We start from the raw sequence: 18,766 nt of genomic DNA on the forward strand, positions 1-18,766 counted from the left end.
AGACTAGAAAAAGGAGGCAAGCTGGACATAGACGAGTAACAAGAAACCATTAGAGTAATGACCCAAAGTTTTTCATCCTCTCCTCTAAAGACAAAAGTCTCCAAGACGAAACCAAGGAAAACAGACGAAATGAAATAGACAGTGCTTTGTGTAAGAGAGTAAGAAGCAGTGCCCAGTGGATTTCCAGTAATATGGTAGACTCAACTGAAGTAGAAGGAGCCACCTTGCTAAAACTTAACAAATTAATGCTTATGGGAGGTAGGAGCTGGGTATCAGTCCTAGGAGTGGGAATCAGGGGTTTTAGCACCTGTGTAGGTATAGCAGATGTAGTCCTGGACCTTTAGAAAGACCTACCACGCCTTCATAAAGCCATGAACCCTACCCATGCATTACAAGGAGATGAGAAAACTACTAGCCCCCAAAATCAACAAGGAAACTTCATGTCACCTTTGGGACATGGTTGACAAAAAGGAATATTTCCCGCAACAAATCAGAGCTCCAGGTTTGTGCCGTATACCGTTATGAGCTTCAAATCTATGTTACTAATACCACATGGAAATACAAGCCAGAAAATTAACATAAAAATTAGCCCTGGTGCAGTAAAATCCCTGGGGCCCTGGCTAATGTCAAAGCCATACCAGAGACTCTGAAACCCAGTGCCAGTAGAACATGCAAAAACAGGGCGCTAAAGGTATGTTGTTCATAAACATTTTGTTCATAAACAAAAATGGTGATTTATGTGAATGGTGATTTAAGCTACCCTGAGGATACATGATAAATATAAAACAGTTCAAAAGGATAAAGAGGCCAAGGAAGGAATAGATATCATAATTTAAAAATAGGGCAGTGTGAAAAATAAAAGGCAACCTTGAAAAACAGGTTAAACTTAGTGAAAAATGTAATCACTGACATTAAAAACTCAATAGGTGGGCAAGACAGCTATCGGAGAATATATAGAATGGAAGGTGCATCTAAGGAAATCATCCAGAATGCAGCACAGAAAAATAAAGATATGTGAAAATATGAACAAGAGGTTAAGAGTCAAAAGGAGAAATTAATGAGAAAGTCCAATATTGGCTTATATTGGTAGTTCCAAAGAAAGAATTCAAAGAGTAGGAGCAGAGGGAAGCTGAGAATTTTCCAGAATTGAAGAAAGCTAGGAATCCTCATACAGAAGTACATCTAGTACCAAACAGGATATAGAAGTACTTTCCTGAGTAAAAAGGTTGCAGGAACAGATGAATCATACCAGTTCTGTTTTCTGAACAACCTTAAATCCCAAGGTGGCAACTATCACTTGAAATTAGGTCAAGTACAGATTGGTACAAACACAGGGAGGTGGCTAAAGCGACGCTCCTGTTATCATTTTACCTGAAATCCCATGTCTTCACCCAAAGCTATCAAAGCAAAATTTATTTGCATTTCTGCTTAAACGGAGTATGTCTTTAAACTTTCCTGTACTAGGTCTGCACTGACATTGATGAGTGTCAAAACGGAGCGTGTGTTCTCAACTCTATCTGTATTAACACTCTGGTAAGTATTTTTCATGGATGATGTTATCAAAGCAGACCAGGTATTGAAACAATCATATGTTTATAAATCATAACCCCAAACACACCTAGAACAGGTGGGTACAACATATTTGGTTGGCAAATGAAGATAAAAGTTTATGTTGAAAAATGGTTTTTCATGTGAGAGTAATTTTATAAGTAATTTTTATATAAGAATTATTTTCTAACTGCTATATTTTAATCATAGTTGCAGTGTTGGGCTTTTAGAATATATTTTTGAAATATTCTTTTATTTTAAAAATATGAAGAGCTTCTTAGTTTATACAGTTCAGAATATACATTTTATTGGTGATGACACAATCCCCAAATAGTATTCATTATTTTTATAAATCTCTCCAAAAGTCATTTGTATTAAAATGCTTAGCTCTTAAGAGGTCTAAAGTGTATATATTTAGATACGGTTTTATTTCTGAAAGTTCTTGTCAACTGATTCCGAGATAGAGGTGTGGCCCAGTAACCATCAAGAGACCTGCTGATTCCATTTGTGACTACTTCTAACTTTGTCCCTAGGAAAATTACTCTAGTTTGCTTGTATGTAAAAACATTTTATAGGGGCACCTGGGTGGCTCAGTTGGTTAAGGGTCCGACTTCGGCTCAGGTCATGACCTCACAGCTTGTGAGTTGGAGCCCTGCCATCAGGCTCTGTGCTGACAGCTCAGAGCCTGGAGCCTGTTTCGGATTTCTGTGGGTGTCTCTCTCTCTCCCTCCTCCACTTGTGCTCTGTTGTTCTCTCTCTCTCTCTCAAAAATAAATAAACATTTTTTTTAATTTAAAAACATCTTATAAATATCAAGCCCCTTATTTTAGTCCTCACAACAACCATGTCGCTAGGCACTATTATTCCCATTTGACAGTTGAAGAAACAACTCCAGAAAAGTAACTGGGCCAAGACCACCCCTCTCCTAAGACTTCCAGCTGCAGAGCCTGTGTTCCTATCCACATACTCGACTACCTAGGAATATATAGGGATTGTTGCTTCTTAGGTTTTCACCAGGCCCTTATCAGTGAGTCTGCAGATAGAGATTTGGGAGACACTGACATAAAGGTAATAACTAAAGTCACCCTGGAGGAAGAAAACTAGATGGTGGAACCATCTAGAAAGTAGAACTCCGGAGAACCTCAAAAATGGGCCAAGGAAAAAGAGCAAGAGCCAAGAAAAGGAGAGAACCGACCAAATGGAGCAATCCGGTAAGGCCAGTAGATCGAGGAAGACCACTGAAGAGCGTCCCTTGGAGTTGGCAGTAAGAGGTTGTTAATGACCAAAATCATTGAACCCTACAGGTGACATGGGTGTCTTTCCTGAAATGTAATTTCATCTCAGTAAAGCTGTTAAAAAAAAGTCACGGCCGGTAGAAGGGCTGCTGTAGCAGGGCTGACAGCTCATTTGCCAGACTTCTCCACGGAGCCTACCTCATCAAGAATTCTCAGTGCAAGGCCATTGACATTTCTCTGTACAACTGTTCTTTGTCATTCCATTTTTAAAAAGCCAAAGGAACAGTTAAAAAAAAAACACCTTGTTTTTTCCTAACATGCTTTTCAATCAAACCGTCTCCCTTGTCCTGAGAATAAATGCTCTCTGCCTCCCAGGGCCTCACTGGCGCCATCAGCCCCTTCCCTTTTGTCTTCCAAGGCAGAGCTGGCAAGTCCTGGTGACGGTGGTTCACTCTAGCCTTCTTCTGCCCTCCCCACTCTTCCCTCATGTCCGTGTGGCTCGCTGCAGCTTCCAGGCTGGCGGTGTCTTCCTCAACATTCGCACAGTCTTCCAAGATGTACACATGGGCGGAGAGGCAGGCATGGGTGTCCCTAAATCTTGGCATCACTGAGTACCTACAAAAATAAACACAACTGCAGTCGCCTCGCTCACAGTTCTGAGCCCCAGCTCATCATCTGATCTTTGCAGGGATCTTACCGCTGCGGGCCTTGCAAACCGGGGTACACTGGTGATCAGACAAGGGGATGCAAAACCGAAAGGAGCTGCAGAAATCCTGAGCTGAATCCTTGCAGTTTGAACGCACAGTGCATTGAAGAGAGGCAAGGGGATGTGACATGTGTGGTAAGTTGTCTGTCACCTGCTCAGTGATTTTTTTCCTCTTCCATTTCAAACACCAACCCCTCCCCAGTTTCTCCTTGCTTCCAGGTAAAAAGTACTCAGAAGTGAAAACATTTCAATTGAGATAAACACAGAATTTAATAGTCACAGGGTCAGCTGAGTTCGCGGAGAGCAATGTGAAGTCCATTGAACATCAGCTGCCTTTTCTCTCCCTGTCAGTCATGGGTCAACACGATTCCCTCGGGCACATCAGTGGTAGAGCCCTCACTCCTAGATACCCTCTGTGGAGGGCCAAGAAGTGGGCGGCAAGAAGCGAAGGGGCCGCCTTCCCTCCCTCCCATCCACCGCCCTATTTATTCGGGGAATGTATTAGCATACTGCCATCCTTTCTAGCTGTCCTTAGAATCTGGCCTGATGTTCTAGGAAGCAGGTTGGAGGGAAGTGGTAGGCTGTTTCAACTCTCAGAGAACCCTCCTGTCTCCCGCCAGTGAGCGCGAGGGGACAGAGGGCACTTTTCTGTCTCCACCTACACCCAGATTCAGGAATAGCTCAGCGGATGGTCACTCTTCTCCCTATGCATTACCCAACCCTGGAGCCCATCTGGGGAGGAGCTGGCTGGCAAGAGAGTTGACATGGGTCTCGGTCCAGGTGGGTGCATGCTGGGCCCTTGGTGAAGAAGAAGGCCCTTTCTGACACCCACTCCTAAATCCCAGGCTCCAGAGTCCTCAGGGCTTCTAGACACTGAGAAGTCAGCCACATCAGCTGCTTCCCAGTAAGTCAGGCCCATGGCAGGTGGCCCTTCAGACTGTGGGACTCACAGGTTCACAACGGTCACTCCTGAGCGGCAGGATGGATTCTGGGAGACACTTTCTCTCTTCTCTATACCTTGAACTTGGGCTTCTTTATCATTATGCTCACAAAATTTTCTACTGGGAGCATATCGCTTTTCAAGTATTGGAAAGGAGAAGAATCAGAATGAAGTTGAAGAAATGTAATAACACGCATTCTCTCTGGCAGCACAGATAGTCTGTAACAAGGTCCTGACAAAGGAGCAAGCTGGGTCAGAGGGAAAAAACCCACACCTTGCCTAATTCCTGTTGCCTGGGCATGTTTATTACCATTGAGAGGCGAGTGTAAATCTGTGTTTAAATCCTAATTTTCTGTGAACAAATTAATGACTTCCCTGGGATGGTGGGTGATGGAGCTCTTAATATGTTTTTGAATTTGTAATAAGGCACGACGACAGATGGTAAAGGATTAATACACTTGGTGTGACTACTAAAATAATTTAATCTGCCAGAAAATGGCTCATTAAAAATGTATTTGTTCCTAGAGGAAATTTTTTCTTTCATTAAAATGAGTCAAGGACCATACCCCATGGCCAAGCTTTCCAGGCCTTCTGAAGGCCCGCTGAAGCAACTGCACGGAAATAGGGGCACTTACGGGAGGGGTGTCTTTGGCCTCCTGCCTTCTAAATTCCTGGTTGCAGAAGGAAAGCATGGATGATTGAGAACAGGCAGGCTGCCACTTAGGAAGTCACTGGTCTTCAATCACCTTCTTTTGATTAGCAAGGCCAGGAAATTTAATGTTTATTCATGTCAAGTTCTTTTTCCCTAAACCCTGCTTCTGTTCCTCAGGCTCTCTGTCCTCTCCCTGACTTTCTGGTTCCCTGTCCTTTTCCAGGTCCTCTTCCTCACTGTTCCTTCCTCTGTTCTGCCTTTCCCCTCTGCAGGTGCCTGTCCTGTTCCTGGGCTGGGCCCCCAGGTCCTACCTCATGCCCAGGGCACCACTTACTGAATAACTTCTTTTGTCTTCGGTTTGCCAGCGATCCTTGCTCAATAGCCTAGTTGTCTCACCTACAATGGGATAACAATGACCTTGCAGTGTCATTGTAAGGATTGGAGACAATGGGTGTAGGGTCTGATACAGAATAACTATTGATGCGTCTTATGCTGGCAATGAAGTGAGGGCTGGTGATGACAGGGTACTTGGGTAGACTTTTCCAGGGATGGAGAGAACACACAGGCCCAGCCCTGGACCTGTGGGAATCTTCTTCTGCTACAGGGCATGAATAAAGGTAAAGCACCTTGGAAGGTTACTCTTTTGATGGAAATTGATTTAGAAGACTGTTAAAATCAGAGATATGCCTGCGGTTCAAGAATGATAAGGGAAGTGGCACAAAAGCCACATGCATTCGTTTCTGCTGGGAGAGGAAATTGAATAATCATGTGGAGAGCAGGTTAACAGTAACTCTAAATTACAAATACCCTTTGAACCAGGAATTCCACACTAAGACACCAGTACATGTGCAGAATGACCTATGTACTAGAGTAACCTGTTGTAGCCTTGTTTGCAATAGAAAAATGTTTTAAAAACCAGACACCCACCAGTAGAGGACTGGTTGAATTCATTAAGGCACATGCCTACCACTTTGGGTATGATAATCTGTGACCACTAAAAAGAGTGACGTGATCTACATGGAGTGATATGGAAAGAGCTCCAAATAAAGTACAGAACAGTGGATATAGGTGCTGTCAGTTGTGTTAAAAGTCAAAAGAAAAAGAATGCGTGTATTTGCTTGTCTGTGTGTGTTGTATCTGTGGAAGTATACATAATAATGGATGGCCTGAGCCAAAAGAATAGGAATGGGGAGGAGTCTTGATTCTATCTCCCTTTGTACCTTTTGATTCATAAGACTATTCAAAAAACAATAGTTTTAAAATCCTACCCAACAAGGTGGTGTAGCTCTGGGCCCTCCCTCTGGGGAAGCATATATGATTAGCAGGGATTCACAGGGTCAGAGCTGAGGCCCTTGTCAGCCACCTGCCTCCTCCCAGGCTTGGCTTCCCAAACTTCTCCTGTGCTTTCCCTTCACAGTGTGGCATTGGTTGGGCTGGCGATGGCTATATCTGCGGAAAGGATGTGGACATTGACAGTTACCCCGACGAAGAACTGCCGTGCTCTGCCAGGAACTGCAAGAAGGTAAGGAGGGCACACAAGAAAAACACCACATTCGCTGTGGGCTGTCCAGAGCCAGAGCTTATATGGGGGAGGGTTCCATTTAAAACTGCATTTTGAAAGTAGCTGCATGTCAAACGTAGCCAAACATCCATCAACAGGAAAGTCAGGCGGCTACAGTCAGTCTTGAGGTTAGAAATCATTTCCGACCTAAGACAGATGTAGATGGGGGTGGGGAAATACGGAGAGGTTGATAAAAGGGTACAGAGGGGATACAAAGGCATAAGAAGAATAAACCTGAGGATCTAATGTATAACATGGTGACTATAGTTGTTAACCCTGTATTGTCTAACTGCAGTTGGCTAAAAGGATAGAACTTAAATGTTCTCACCCACACACAAAGAGCCAGTGAGATGTTGGATGTGTTAACTCAATGGTGGGAATCCTTTCACAGCATAAAGGTATATTAAATAATCACAGTGTACACTTCAAATATATTAGAATTTTGCCAGGTATACATCAATAAAGCTGAAAAAAAAGTCAGATGTAGATGTTTCTCTGAGCTCTTGTTTCTTCTCCTTAGGATAATTGCAAGTATGTGCCAAATTCTGGCCAAGAAGATGCAGACAGAGATGGCATAGGAGATGCTTGTGACGACGATGCTGACGGAGACGGGATCCTGAATGAGCAGGTACTTGCTCTGCCAGCCGGGCGCATGAATTGCCACATACCAGGGATGCAGAAGAAAGCCTGCGGAGTCCCCTATTGTATTAGTCATCCCCCATGGTGGTTGCCATGCCTGTGATCCCCTGGCATTGCGGCTCTCTCTCCTGAGTTCTGACAGTGCATGACAATGGGGTGGGGGCTGGCTGGCATCCAGTGCAGGACCAGAGACCTTGGAGGGATTCAGTCAAGTCTGATTAAATGGTCTTCTGATCCTTTAGGATAACTGTGTCCTGACTCACAATGTGGACCAAAGGAACAGTGACAAAGATATCTTTGGGGACGCCTGTGACAACTGCCGGAATGTCCTGAATAATGACCAGAAAGACACTGATGGAGATGGAAAAGGAGACGCCTGTGATGATGACATGGATGGAGATGGTGGGCTTGTCTTGCTTTGTCTTTTATGTGGGACTCGTGTGTCCTTTTGCCCTTGTTCTCTGTTAGGAGCAGAAATAGCATTGCTAACTCAGAAGGCCTCCCACATGGAGTGGTTTCCTGCAGCTTGTGTCTGGCCCACCTCTTTCTATGGAAGGAGACTCCATAGCCCACTCCTCTATTTAATAACCCCGGGTGTTTCTGGAATTCTACATCTTTGCCAGAAACTTTGTGGGGATTACTTCGAGTGGCATCTTTGTAGGCCATATATCTTCCTAGAAAGAGTAGATCTCCCCCACCCCCACTTCCCACCTGTGAGATTCCTGGGAGCAGAGAATTGAATGAGGGGGCCTTGAGCAGGGTCACAAACTACAGGCCCTGGGTCTGGCTCCTCCTGCAAAGAATCAGGCATCTCCCGGAAGACAGGCCCTTCCCCTGCCTATTCTGAGAAGAGTGTGGAGGCAGGAGTGGGCCAGCTCTAGGCTCCACTGAAGAGGCCTTCTAGTGTGGGCTGTGTGAATGGCAACCCCCAGAGCACAGTTTGAGCTCTGGAGCCTCTCAGGATGGGAGGCAGAACATTTGTTTCTGTGTAGCTTCCATAGCATATAGATGACTATCATCAAAGTATAGGCTGGATGTGATAGTTTTTGAAAAATATTTCACATCACAAGGGCCTTGAAGGAAAATCTTTAGAAATACACTCCCAGCCCTCCACCTACTCACCCACCACACACACACACACACACACACACACACACACCACTCCAGAATATCCACACCTCCCTAAAACATGACCTCATCCTCTGCAAGCCCTACTGATGATCAGATCCAGTGGTATGCTGGTAAACCAGTTCAACAAACCAAAAAAAGCTCCAAGATGTAGCATTTGCCAGTTTCTATGCTATAAATACCACTCCCACCATGACTGATTACAGGCTGCTTGCATGACAGGACATAGACAACAGTTGGGAAGAGGGGGGGCACGGTGGGCCCAGCCCTTGGGTCCCAGTCTTTATTCACATCGTCCCAAGGTCCTCCCTCTCCAGGGCTGGCCCACCTAGCCCTCATGACCTTTTCATCTGGTTACATGATAGTCCTTGACATCTGGCACAACTTCTAACTGCATGGAGAAATGCCTTAGACCGCTGTTCATTTTTAAGTCTCCCAGAATCCATCCTTTGAGGGTACATCCAGATGAGTGCTGAGAAAGGTAGTGTGGCTCTTGGAGGACAGCTCAACAGAAGTCACTCACCCCAGGCCTGGGTAGAGGCTTGATCTCTTAGCACCCAGAAGCCTGTCTTCTAGATCTGTGTGTTCACCTGACTCAGGGAACCATTCCTTTCTTGTAGGAATAAAAAACATTCTGGACAACTGCCCAAAAGTTCCCAATCGTGACCAACGGGACAGGGATGGTGATGGCGTGGGGGATGCCTGTGACAGTTGTCCTGATGTCAGTAACCCTAACCAGGTGAGTAGCGTTTGAGGGCCTCATACTCTAGGCTGAGCTCCCCTATGTGAAGATTCTTTAAGACCGGTGCCTAGAAAAACAGCAGAGCACACTGGCTCAGCTCCTTGCTGTTGCACTTACCTACCAGAGCAGACATGGTAGAATTGCACACCTTAGGTCTGGAGGTGGTAGGAAGAACGCTTCACGAGACCTAAGGCCCTCTGGGCTAATCTCATGGGCCGTAGAGTGCCTATGTAGAGTGCCTTAGTAGTAGGAATTTAATGATGCCCAAAACAAGTCCCTTTGCTGGAAGGAAAATGTAGCATGGAAACTAACCTTTGGGAGCCTGTGCCCTTTTAGTCCCCAAGCCCCTATACAGCCTATGTCTGGACATTTCAGATGAAGTTCAGTTAGCGCCGTGTTGTTTCCCTTCTCGCTTCCTGTCTGGATAATTGGGTATGATGTGTCATGTATTTTTAAAGCCCTGAGAGAGGGGCGTCATTGTTGCCCTCTGTGACTCACTCCCATTCTGGCTTAATTCCAACATGCAGAAGCAAAGCCAAATCAGTTTGCCTTGTCCCCATGCCTTTGGCTGGCTCTCCTCAGACCCGTGCCAGAGTTCCATGTCTCCACCTGCCACCATCCTGCCCCGGCGCCCTTTCCAATCAGCTCATCTGGTGTGTAGGCAGCCCAGCCATGTGGCTTGATATTTTGGAAGGCTTTTTTGACAATTCAGCATTGTGCCTACACCAATATGGTGCTGTCCTTTTGCAGTTCTGCACCAACCCAATTCCAGAGAGACTTCCTGAGATGTAGTGGTGAGGGGCCAGATCTGCCTTCTCTGGAACGTTCTGTGCATAAAGGCCCAGGGATAAATAATTACATGCTCTGTTCTCTTTGCAGTCTGATGTGGATAACGACCTGGTTGGGGACTCCTGTGACACCAATCAGGACAGGTATGGCACATTTCCCAGTTGCATTAAGGCCCGATGAAAAATTTAGAGGGAATTTTAGCCTTTGGAGCTTTCTGCTGCTACCTTGCTTTGGGATCTCTCTGAATAAATTGAGAGAGATTGAGCTACTGGGGGGACAATAGCCCTGCCTCTGGCCAGGGTCACCGCACTTCCTTGAAAGTTCTCTATAGCCAGGTGACGGTGTCAGGAGGGGCCACGAGGCACTCCAGCAAGTGAGATTCTAGCACAGGAGAGGCAATAGAGCATCATGCTTCAGACACGGGCTCTGGATGATACACAGCTAGATAAATCCCAGCCCGTTCACTTACAAACTACCTAACCTTAGGCAGGTCATCAAATCTCTGTGCCTCAGTTTTCTCATCTGAAAAATGGGGACGACAATGGCACGTAGCCAGGTCTGTTGTGAAGATGGAGTTAATTTATGGAGGGTGCACATCACAGCTTCCCTTACATAGCTAGCACTCAGTAGGTATGAGCTCTTTTATTATTATAGTCTTTCAGCTCAGGGAAGCTTCACCATCATCCCAAAATAGGAAACTGTCAGTTTGCTGAGAGATCACTGTTATTTCATTGTCCTTGGAATTTTTTCGTTTTGCGTCCCTTTATTGGTGGTATTGTCCTGTGCAAATGAGTTTTGTCAACCCGTCTAGCCCCACACGATGTAGTCCTATATTAAGACACAGGGCTGGAGCAGATGCTGTAGCAACATCAGCAAGAACACAGACAAGTTTATCTCTGCCCTGGAGGCGCCTGTGGTCCTAGGCTCTGTCCCCTTTCATTTCCATCAGGGATGCTTGTCGGGGCGGCAGGACAGGGATGAGAGAGGGAAAGGACCCTGGAAGACAAAGCAGGGCCTCCCTTCTCAACCCCTTGGAGGTGGCCCTGTCCCCAGTGGTTCTTGAGCCCAACCTTGTGCAAGGACAGCTGCCATAAAGTCCCATTTCTGTCCTTGTGCTCAGTGTCCTTGCTGCAAAGTATGTGTCAGCCAAGTGCACTTAATCCTACTTCTCAATGGAGTCTCAGTTTCTTCATCTGCAAAGTAGAGAGAATTAAATGCACCTTGCAGGTTCTGTAAGAATAAAAGCTAAAGTAGGTAACGCTCCTGGCAGAGTGCTGGTCCACAGGTGACCTGCACCAAACGGTGGCTGTGTTATTGTTACCACCACACGAGGAGAGGGCCACAGAGTCGGCCCTAGGAGGTCTCCATTTCTAAGTGGAACCTTCCCTAAGGGATGGACATCAAGAGTGTTCTTTGGTGCAGGTGGTCTTGCACCGACTGCCATCTACGGAATCTCTAAAATATCCTATCCTGTCACCCTCTAGATATTTGCCTAAAGTAAATGACTCATTCTGCTACATTTTAATTCCCATAAACTTGAACCTTCGGGAGGAGGACAGGAACTGCTTGTTTTTGCATAAAAATGTGCAAGGCCGTATAGAATGGCTGCTGAGGGAAACAGCTCAATCTTAGGATTTAAAAGTCAGCCCTGCTACAGGCACAGGAATTCCGCTGTTTGAGCCATGTCACCGTCTACTTGCCCAGGTTGGCCTCGTTTTCTCTGGGACCCATCTGGGACATGTGGCCTGGAGGGCATGGGCTGGTGTCTGGCTTCCCTCCCCTGTCTGGGATAGGCCATGGGTAGAATGAGGTGAAAGGGACATCTGCTCTGATACAGAGTAGCCAAAGAGGGCCTCCATCAACACGGGGAAAAAAAACTCTGGGGACAGGGCAGTCTCCTCCTCGAGTGGCTCTAAGGCCTGGAAAAAAGAAATGTCAGGTGGAGAATGAGGGTTCTGAGAAGTGCTTTAGAGCAGGACTGAGCCCAGCCTCCATGCTTACCTCTCAGGCAGGGGCCGCCCCCTCCTCTCTGCCATTCTTCCTGAGGCATGCACATCTGATCCTTCTTGGGTCTGCTGGCCAGGGATTGTGAAGAGGAATGGAAAACACTGGAAGGCTTCCTAGGAGCCAGCACATCCAAGTACTCTGTCATAGATTAAATTGCAATATGCAAAATTCTAATCACAGAAGCATTTAATCTTCCTAACAACGCAATGAGGTAGGCTCTGTTACTCCCATTTTATAGATGTGGACACTGAGCCACAGAGGGGTCAAGTATCACGCCTGGGGCTGCATGCTAGTAAGTGGCTGAGCCAGGATTCACTGAGCAGCCTGGCTTCACTGCCCCTCACTTTGTTCCCTTTGCACAGTCTCAGCTGGAGGTGGCGGGGTGTGGGGAGGTGATCACAGTCCCCAGGGACTGATAGGAACATCTGGTCACAAAATCAGAAATCAACCTTTATCTTCTTGAGTAGGATATGATGTACTTGTTTCAACAAGATGAGGAAGTGGAGAAAATGGTCCCGGAGGCCCACAGGGCAGCCCTGTCTAAGGACATGTGGGTCAACAAAGACCAAGCCCCCACACCCAACTCTCTTTTCCTCCCTGCTCGCTGGTCACCTGTGCCACAAACCACCTCTTCCTCCTCCCACAGTGATGGAGATGGACACCAGGACAGCACAGACAACTGCCCCACCGTCATTAACAGCGCCCAGCTGGACACTGATAAGGATGGCATCGGTGACGAGTGTGATGACGATGATGACAACGATGGCATCCCAGACGTGGTGCCCCCAGGACCAGACAACTGCCGGCTGGTCCCCAACCCAGCCCAGGAGGATAGCAACAGTAGGCGGGCTCAGCCTCGGGTTGCACGGGGGCCCCCAGGCTCCCTTCTGCCAGGCACACGGTGGCACGCTTCTCCTAGGGCCTCTCTGAGGAGCCACAGTTTGGGTGGTCAGCAGACAGCTGGTAGACACCACTGGCGAGCTCCGTCAGAGAAGCACTGCCCGGCAGCCTCTGAGTAGCCCTGGGATGAGGTCACTTGGGCCAGGGAAGCAGCCACACGATTCCCCTCAAAGGGCTTGGGGAGCTGCTCTGCCATCTTGCTTGCTCGTCTCACAGGAGTCCCAAGCTCAGATGGCTACAGGGGCGAGGCCAGTAAAGAAGAATGTGCACAAAGCCAGAAATGACACAGAGTAGTGAGGGCCTTGGCGAGTGGGGGAGGGTACGCCCATCCACAGCTCAGCAGTATTCAGTTCAAATATCTTAATACCAGGTCAGCTGAACAAAACAAACCATGAGCCAGAGGAGCCAGAGAGCCTAAGGATCACCAGATGGTCTTAGAGACTGTCTGGTGATGATAATTTCCCTGTTTTTCATATGTTCTAGAGAAAGTACATAGATGTTTGCTTATGTAAGATCAGCCTTAAGATTCACCACTTGGTGAACCCCAGCATCCTGACCCAAGGTTTCTGACAAGATCAGTTTTGTAGAGTTGCCTACCACACCACTCTATCCCCAGAAAATTCTTTTGGTCACCTACAGTGGGGTTCAGCAACCAACCATGATGACTCCAGGATGGGGCTCGGGGCCACCTCAGACATGGCTGCTGCTGGGCTCCTCTGCCCACATGGGTGGAGAGTCATAGCCCTGGAGGTGGGGTGTGGGCTCCCTCCAGCTCCTTGCCCAGCCCTGTCTCCGTCAAGCACGGAGTGGGCGGTAGCCAGCTCCTCTCCTCCTCCCCCGCCCCACCCAGGCGATGGCGTGGGAGACATCTGTGAGACTGACTTTGACCAGGACCAGGTCATCGATCGGATCGATGTCTGCCCAGAGAATGCGGAGGTCACACTGACCGACTTCAGGGCCTACCAGACAGTAGTCCTGGACCCTGAAGGGGATGCCCAGATCGATCCCAATTGGGTGGTCCTGAACCAGGTAAGCGTCACGTGGTCAACAGCAGCTCAGCTCTGCCTCTCAGCACAGGTCGTTCTGGGAGAAGTGGGTAACAGTGACAGGGGACACTGTTTCGGACTGCACTTACTCCTCATAATCACCCTAGGACAGAGCACTTTCATTAGCCCTGTTTTACACATGAGATCAAGTCCCATCAATCTGAAATGATTGCTCCCGGTAGCAATGCAGGTGATGGCTAAGAATGCTGGAACTGGGACCCAGGCAGTCTGACCCCAGAGCCATGCTACTGATCTCTCCAGGGGACTGCCTCCCGCATGTCTTCCTTATTGTGTAGCTACAAAGAGCAGGCACAGACAGGCTTAGGTTTTTTAGTGTCACCCAGGAAGTCACATTCATTAGAAGTCTATGTTCTCTCGATTAAGCTGATTCAATAAACCCTTAATTACAGTTTTAGCAAAATAATCTCTATTCAGCTTCTCTTTCCCCCCTCACAAGTATGTGCTTTCTTTGAGGACATAACAAGGTAGAACAGTTCCTCAGGTAATTAAATCTTTGTGTGGAGGTCAGACCTTGCTGACCACTCACCAGTGCTGCCGAAGGCTCTGGGCTTCCTTGAGCTTTCTCCACCCTCTAAGATGGCCTTCAACTCTCTCTGCAGGGCATGGAGATTGTGCAGACTATGAACAGCGATCCTGGCCTGGCAGTGGGTATGTCCAGGGCATCAGGAGCACGTGTATAGAATCCACTCGTTGCAGCTCCTCAGGTGGTTGGTCTGCCTCTCTGATCTTCTTCTGATCCCTGCAGGGTACACGGCATTTAACGGAGTTGACTTTGAAGGGACCTTCCACGTAAACACCCAGACAGACGATGACTACGCTGGCTTCATCTTTGGTTACCAAGACAGCTCCAGCTTCTACGTAGTCATGTGGAAGCAGACAGAGCAGACATACTGGCAAGCCACGCCATTCCGCGCTGTGGCGGAACCTGGCATCCAGCTTAAGGTACCAACAGCTCTAAGATACTCATCTCGCTTCGGAGCCCTCTTTTTAAATCCTCTGTTGTCCCATGTGGCATTTAGTTCATCTGTGAAATCGAGGTGTTTGTGCTACAGCACACCCAGGGCTTGGCCTTCATTCTTGGGTACAAGCTGTGTCCTAACCTCTGGGTGACTGATGGTGAAAATGTCAGTCTGAGTAGGGCTCAAGAGTTGGGAGAGATTTGGGGGTATGTCACCAGGCACAACATACCAGTTTAACTGGCTAATCTGTTCCCTTCATGGGGCCAGCTGTGTACAGGAGGGCTGAGTGGCTGCCTCCCTCACTCCTGCTTGGAGAAAAGGCACACGTTAGAGCTCTCAGAAACACATGTGGAGCAATGGATTTACAGCAGGAAAAAAAGTGGAATGGGTTAGTGGGGTATCAGCCAGGGCTGGTTATTAAAGGGTTAAGGGTCACCTCAGGAGAAAGGGCATTTAAGTGTTTACGCTTTTGTCCAAATCCAAGACAGCCAGATTCTAACCATGAAGTCACCACCCCAGGGACCCAGGAAGGGTGGTCTGTGTATTTGGTTCTACTGTGCTCGTGTCCTTTCCAGGCTGTTAAGTCTAAGACAGGCCCGGGGGAGCATCTCCGCAACTCCCTGTGGCACACCGGGGACACGAGTGACCAGGTCCGGCTGCTGTGGAAGGACTCGAGGAACGTGGGCTGGAAGGACAAGGTGTCCTACCGCTGGTTCCTGCAGCACAGGCCCCAGGTGGGCTACATAAGGTACGTGGAAGACATCTCACCTTGCACTTGAAGCAAAGCACATCCTCATTGTGCGTCACAGAGCCTTCACCGCCCTGAGCAGTCCTGACCCCGGATGGCCCTCCAAGGGCATGCTTCCAAGACCCAGGCCATGGCTCCCAGAAAAGTAGTAAGAGAAAGACACCCAAGCTCAAACTAACCAGCTGGACATTACGGCCCAACTGGGAGGGACTTTCTGCACGGGAGGTGTCAGCATTGGGGAAGGAGGTGCTTGAGTGGTGACCCCCTTTCTGCCATGCTGACCACTGTGAGGCAAGGCCTGGGTAAGCCTCCTATCCACACCTGCCCTGTATGGTGGCTTGTTCACGAATATTCATGCTGCACTGCGGTGGGTCCCTTTTGTGGTCTCTTCCCCTCTGGACTATCAACTCCCTGAAGACAGTGCCTGTATCTCCTTTTACGTTGGTCTCCCCACGGCCGGGCCTGTACCACAGGCGGCAGGAACGGATCTTCACGTGAGCCAATGCCATCTGCCTCATTTCCCTATAGGACTATTTAAAAAACAAGCACTAAAAACTCTTCTCAGAAACGAGGATGACTTAGGCTACATCTTTGAAATTTAGACCGTGTACTTACTTGCTCATTCCTCAGACGTGCAGATCGACAGCAACGACAGCTTATGTAGACCAGTGGCAGTCTCCTGACCAGGAAACCAGCCTGGTGGAAAAAAGAAAATCACGGTGGCTAATTCATGTTTTGTTCTTCTTTGAGCATTTAGTCAAATGTACTGTTTGTCGCACAGTAAGACGTTCGTGTTCTGAGCCTTATGAAGCCTAATGCCTTCTTTTCTGTCCCAAAATATATAATCTGCCTGCACATAATTTGCAAAACTATCTAATTCCCTAACACTGTAAGAGAAAAATAATAATTTATGACAAAATCATGTAAATGCTTAAACACCACTATTTCACAACACAAAATGAAATAGAGGCAGTGACATTCTAATGCAGGTTGTTCTGCTGGTGAGTTAACTTCTAACAAGGTGAACACCTCTTTTTAAGCAAAACAAAGTAGTCGTTTCTCAATTTACCGCCCCCCCCCCAATTCAGTATATATTAAAACAGTGCAAAAAAATACTTGATGTTCTCAAGTAAATGGAAGTTAGGGTCTAGGCCCGCCCTGATAATTGTAAGCAGGGTTTTCACCTACCCAGGTGTCTGAAGGAACACTCCAAAGGAGTATAGGATGCAGGACAGGTTGTGACTGTTCTCTCCAGGGCTTTGTAAGCCATTCAGCATCCCTGGCTTCTGTCATAAAATGCCAAAGAGCCACAAATTTCTAAAGCCCTTGTTTAGGGGAGGGCTGTTGCTCCCCTAAACACGAGGAGGATCACTATTCTGAGATTGCACCAGGTGCTACCAGTCAGACCTCAGGAAAAGCAGTGATTTTTCAGCATGTTGTCTGGACAAGGTAACTCACAGGACAATGAGGTCACAAAGCCTCTTGGCCATGGTTCACACTGTGGTTTCTCTTTAACTCATCAGCAAGTACCCATCGAATAGGACTCTGTGCCCAGCACTGTGTTAGGCTTTTGGAGAGAAAGAATATGGGAGGACAGGAACATACAGTCCTTGACCTCATGGAACTTCCAGTCCAATAGGGAAGGGGCCACAGCTGGAGCACAACCCAGGGCTGTGAAAAATGGAGTATGAAACAGCAAAGATGTGAGTGTTTAAGAAGTGAGGCCCCTCAGGAGCACCTGGGTGGCTCAGTCAGTTAGCTGGTTGGCTCAGGTCACGATTTTGTGGTCCGTGGGTTTGAGCTCCCTGTCAGGCTCTGTGCTGACAGCTCGGAGCCCGGAGCTTGCTTCAGATTCTGTGTCTCCTCTCTCTCTGACCCTTCCCAGCTCATGCTCTGTCTCTCTCTCAAAAATTAAAAAAAAAAATTTTTTTTAAAGTGGGTCCCCTGGGTCCCACAGTGGTTGCTTCACCTTGACTTGGGTTTGAGGTTCCTGAAGACCGGCTTGGGCTGTGTTGTCCGCAGAGTGCGCTTTTATGAAGGCTCTGAGTTGGTAGCTGACTCCGGGGTCACCATAGACACCACCATGCGTGGAGGCCGCCTCGGCGTGTTCTGCTTCTCCCAAGAAAACATCATTTGGTCCAACCTCAAATATCGCTGCAATGGTAACGTGCATTCTTGTTACTATACGCTATTATTACTATCATTAATCAGAAAACGCCGCCTTATTTTTATAGCACATTTTCTTCTCAGGAGCTCCAAGCTCATGCGGCATATTCATTAAAATGTAACAGTCTCTGTGTAACCAAAGTAAATGGTAGATCTCATTTTTCCTACTTGGTAGATGAGGACATTGAGACCCACAGAATTTAACTGCTTGGCTTAGGATTTGGGGTTCAGTGAGAAATTCAGTCAGATTTAATTTACGGCCGCCTTTATTTTCTCATGGCTCAAACATAATCACACTCAAAATCCATTCTGCCTGCTAATTTCCTCTAGGCCTATGAATGAGCACTCCCGGGCTTTAAGCCAACAATTTGCAAAGCAGCCTGAAGTAGAAAATGGCTGTGGAGGCTTCAGGGGCCTGTTGCTTAGGCTGACAGTGACCCCTACAGGATGCTTGCACAGCACGAGATGGACCCGGATTCCAGGTGGAAGGAGCTTTACTAACCCCGCTGTGCCTGTTCTGGTTTGCAGACACCATCCCAGAGGACTTCCAAGAGTTTCAAACCCAGAATTTCGATCGCCTGGATAATTAAACCAAAGAAGCAATCCATAATTGTTTTTCCAAGCACTAAAGCCATCTATTTTTTAACTTACTACACCTTTTTTTTTATATACACTGTGCCTGCCTTTTACCAATCCAAGTAATATCAAACTTTTTATATGGATGTGGCAATAAAGAAGAGATAATTTCTAAAACCTGGGCTATTCAGACATTGCTTACATGTGGCTCAGGCTTTGATGGTATGTATGTGGTTCTCTGAGGTATACATCTTGAACTTGTAGGGGGAACTTTTGCTTAGACTGGGTGAATCAGTGACATTGAGCAAGTGCGTGAATCAGGAGACTCAGGCTGAAGGTCTGATCACTGGTCCCTCAGGTTATCTTCACATAAAAGCCTAACAGTGCTATTGCTCACCTCAGC

The 18,766-nt window shown here is 47.4% G+C and overlaps 1 protein-coding gene across 1 annotated transcript in view; it reads left to right on the forward strand.

Moving 5' to 3' along the window:
* THBS4 (thrombospondin 4) overlaps window positions 1–18,540 on the forward strand; it is a 43,635-nt gene extending 25,095 nt beyond the window's left edge. Inside the window, exons 9-22 of the mRNA XM_043592948.1 lie at window positions 1,465–1,533; window positions 3,472–3,624; window positions 6,499–6,603; window positions 7,163–7,270; window positions 7,524–7,683; window positions 9,030–9,148; window positions 10,031–10,083; window positions 12,594–12,787; window positions 13,698–13,876; window positions 14,514–14,562; window positions 14,660–14,856; window positions 15,449–15,621; window positions 17,644–17,783; window positions 18,316–18,540. Of these exons, the coding sequence (XP_043448883.1) occupies window positions 1,465–1,533; window positions 3,472–3,624; window positions 6,499–6,603; window positions 7,163–7,270; window positions 7,524–7,683; window positions 9,030–9,148; window positions 10,031–10,083; window positions 12,594–12,787; window positions 13,698–13,876; window positions 14,514–14,562; window positions 14,660–14,856; window positions 15,449–15,621; window positions 17,644–17,783; window positions 18,316–18,377 (1,761 nt within the window). The 3' untranslated portion in view covers window positions 18,378–18,540. The remainder of the gene's footprint in view (window positions 1–1,464; window positions 1,534–3,471; window positions 3,625–6,498; window positions 6,604–7,162; window positions 7,271–7,523; window positions 7,684–9,029; window positions 9,149–10,030; window positions 10,084–12,593; window positions 12,788–13,697; window positions 13,877–14,513; window positions 14,563–14,659; window positions 14,857–15,448; window positions 15,622–17,643; window positions 17,784–18,315) is intronic.
* Window positions 18,541–18,766: the final 226 nt, after the last annotated feature.

This window comes from Prionailurus bengalensis, chromosome A1 (genome assembly GCF_016509475.1).
Source record: "Prionailurus bengalensis isolate Pbe53 chromosome A1, Fcat_Pben_1.1_paternal_pri, whole genome shotgun sequence".
Classification (NCBI taxonomy): domain Eukaryota; kingdom Metazoa; phylum Chordata; class Mammalia; order Carnivora; family Felidae; genus Prionailurus; species Prionailurus bengalensis.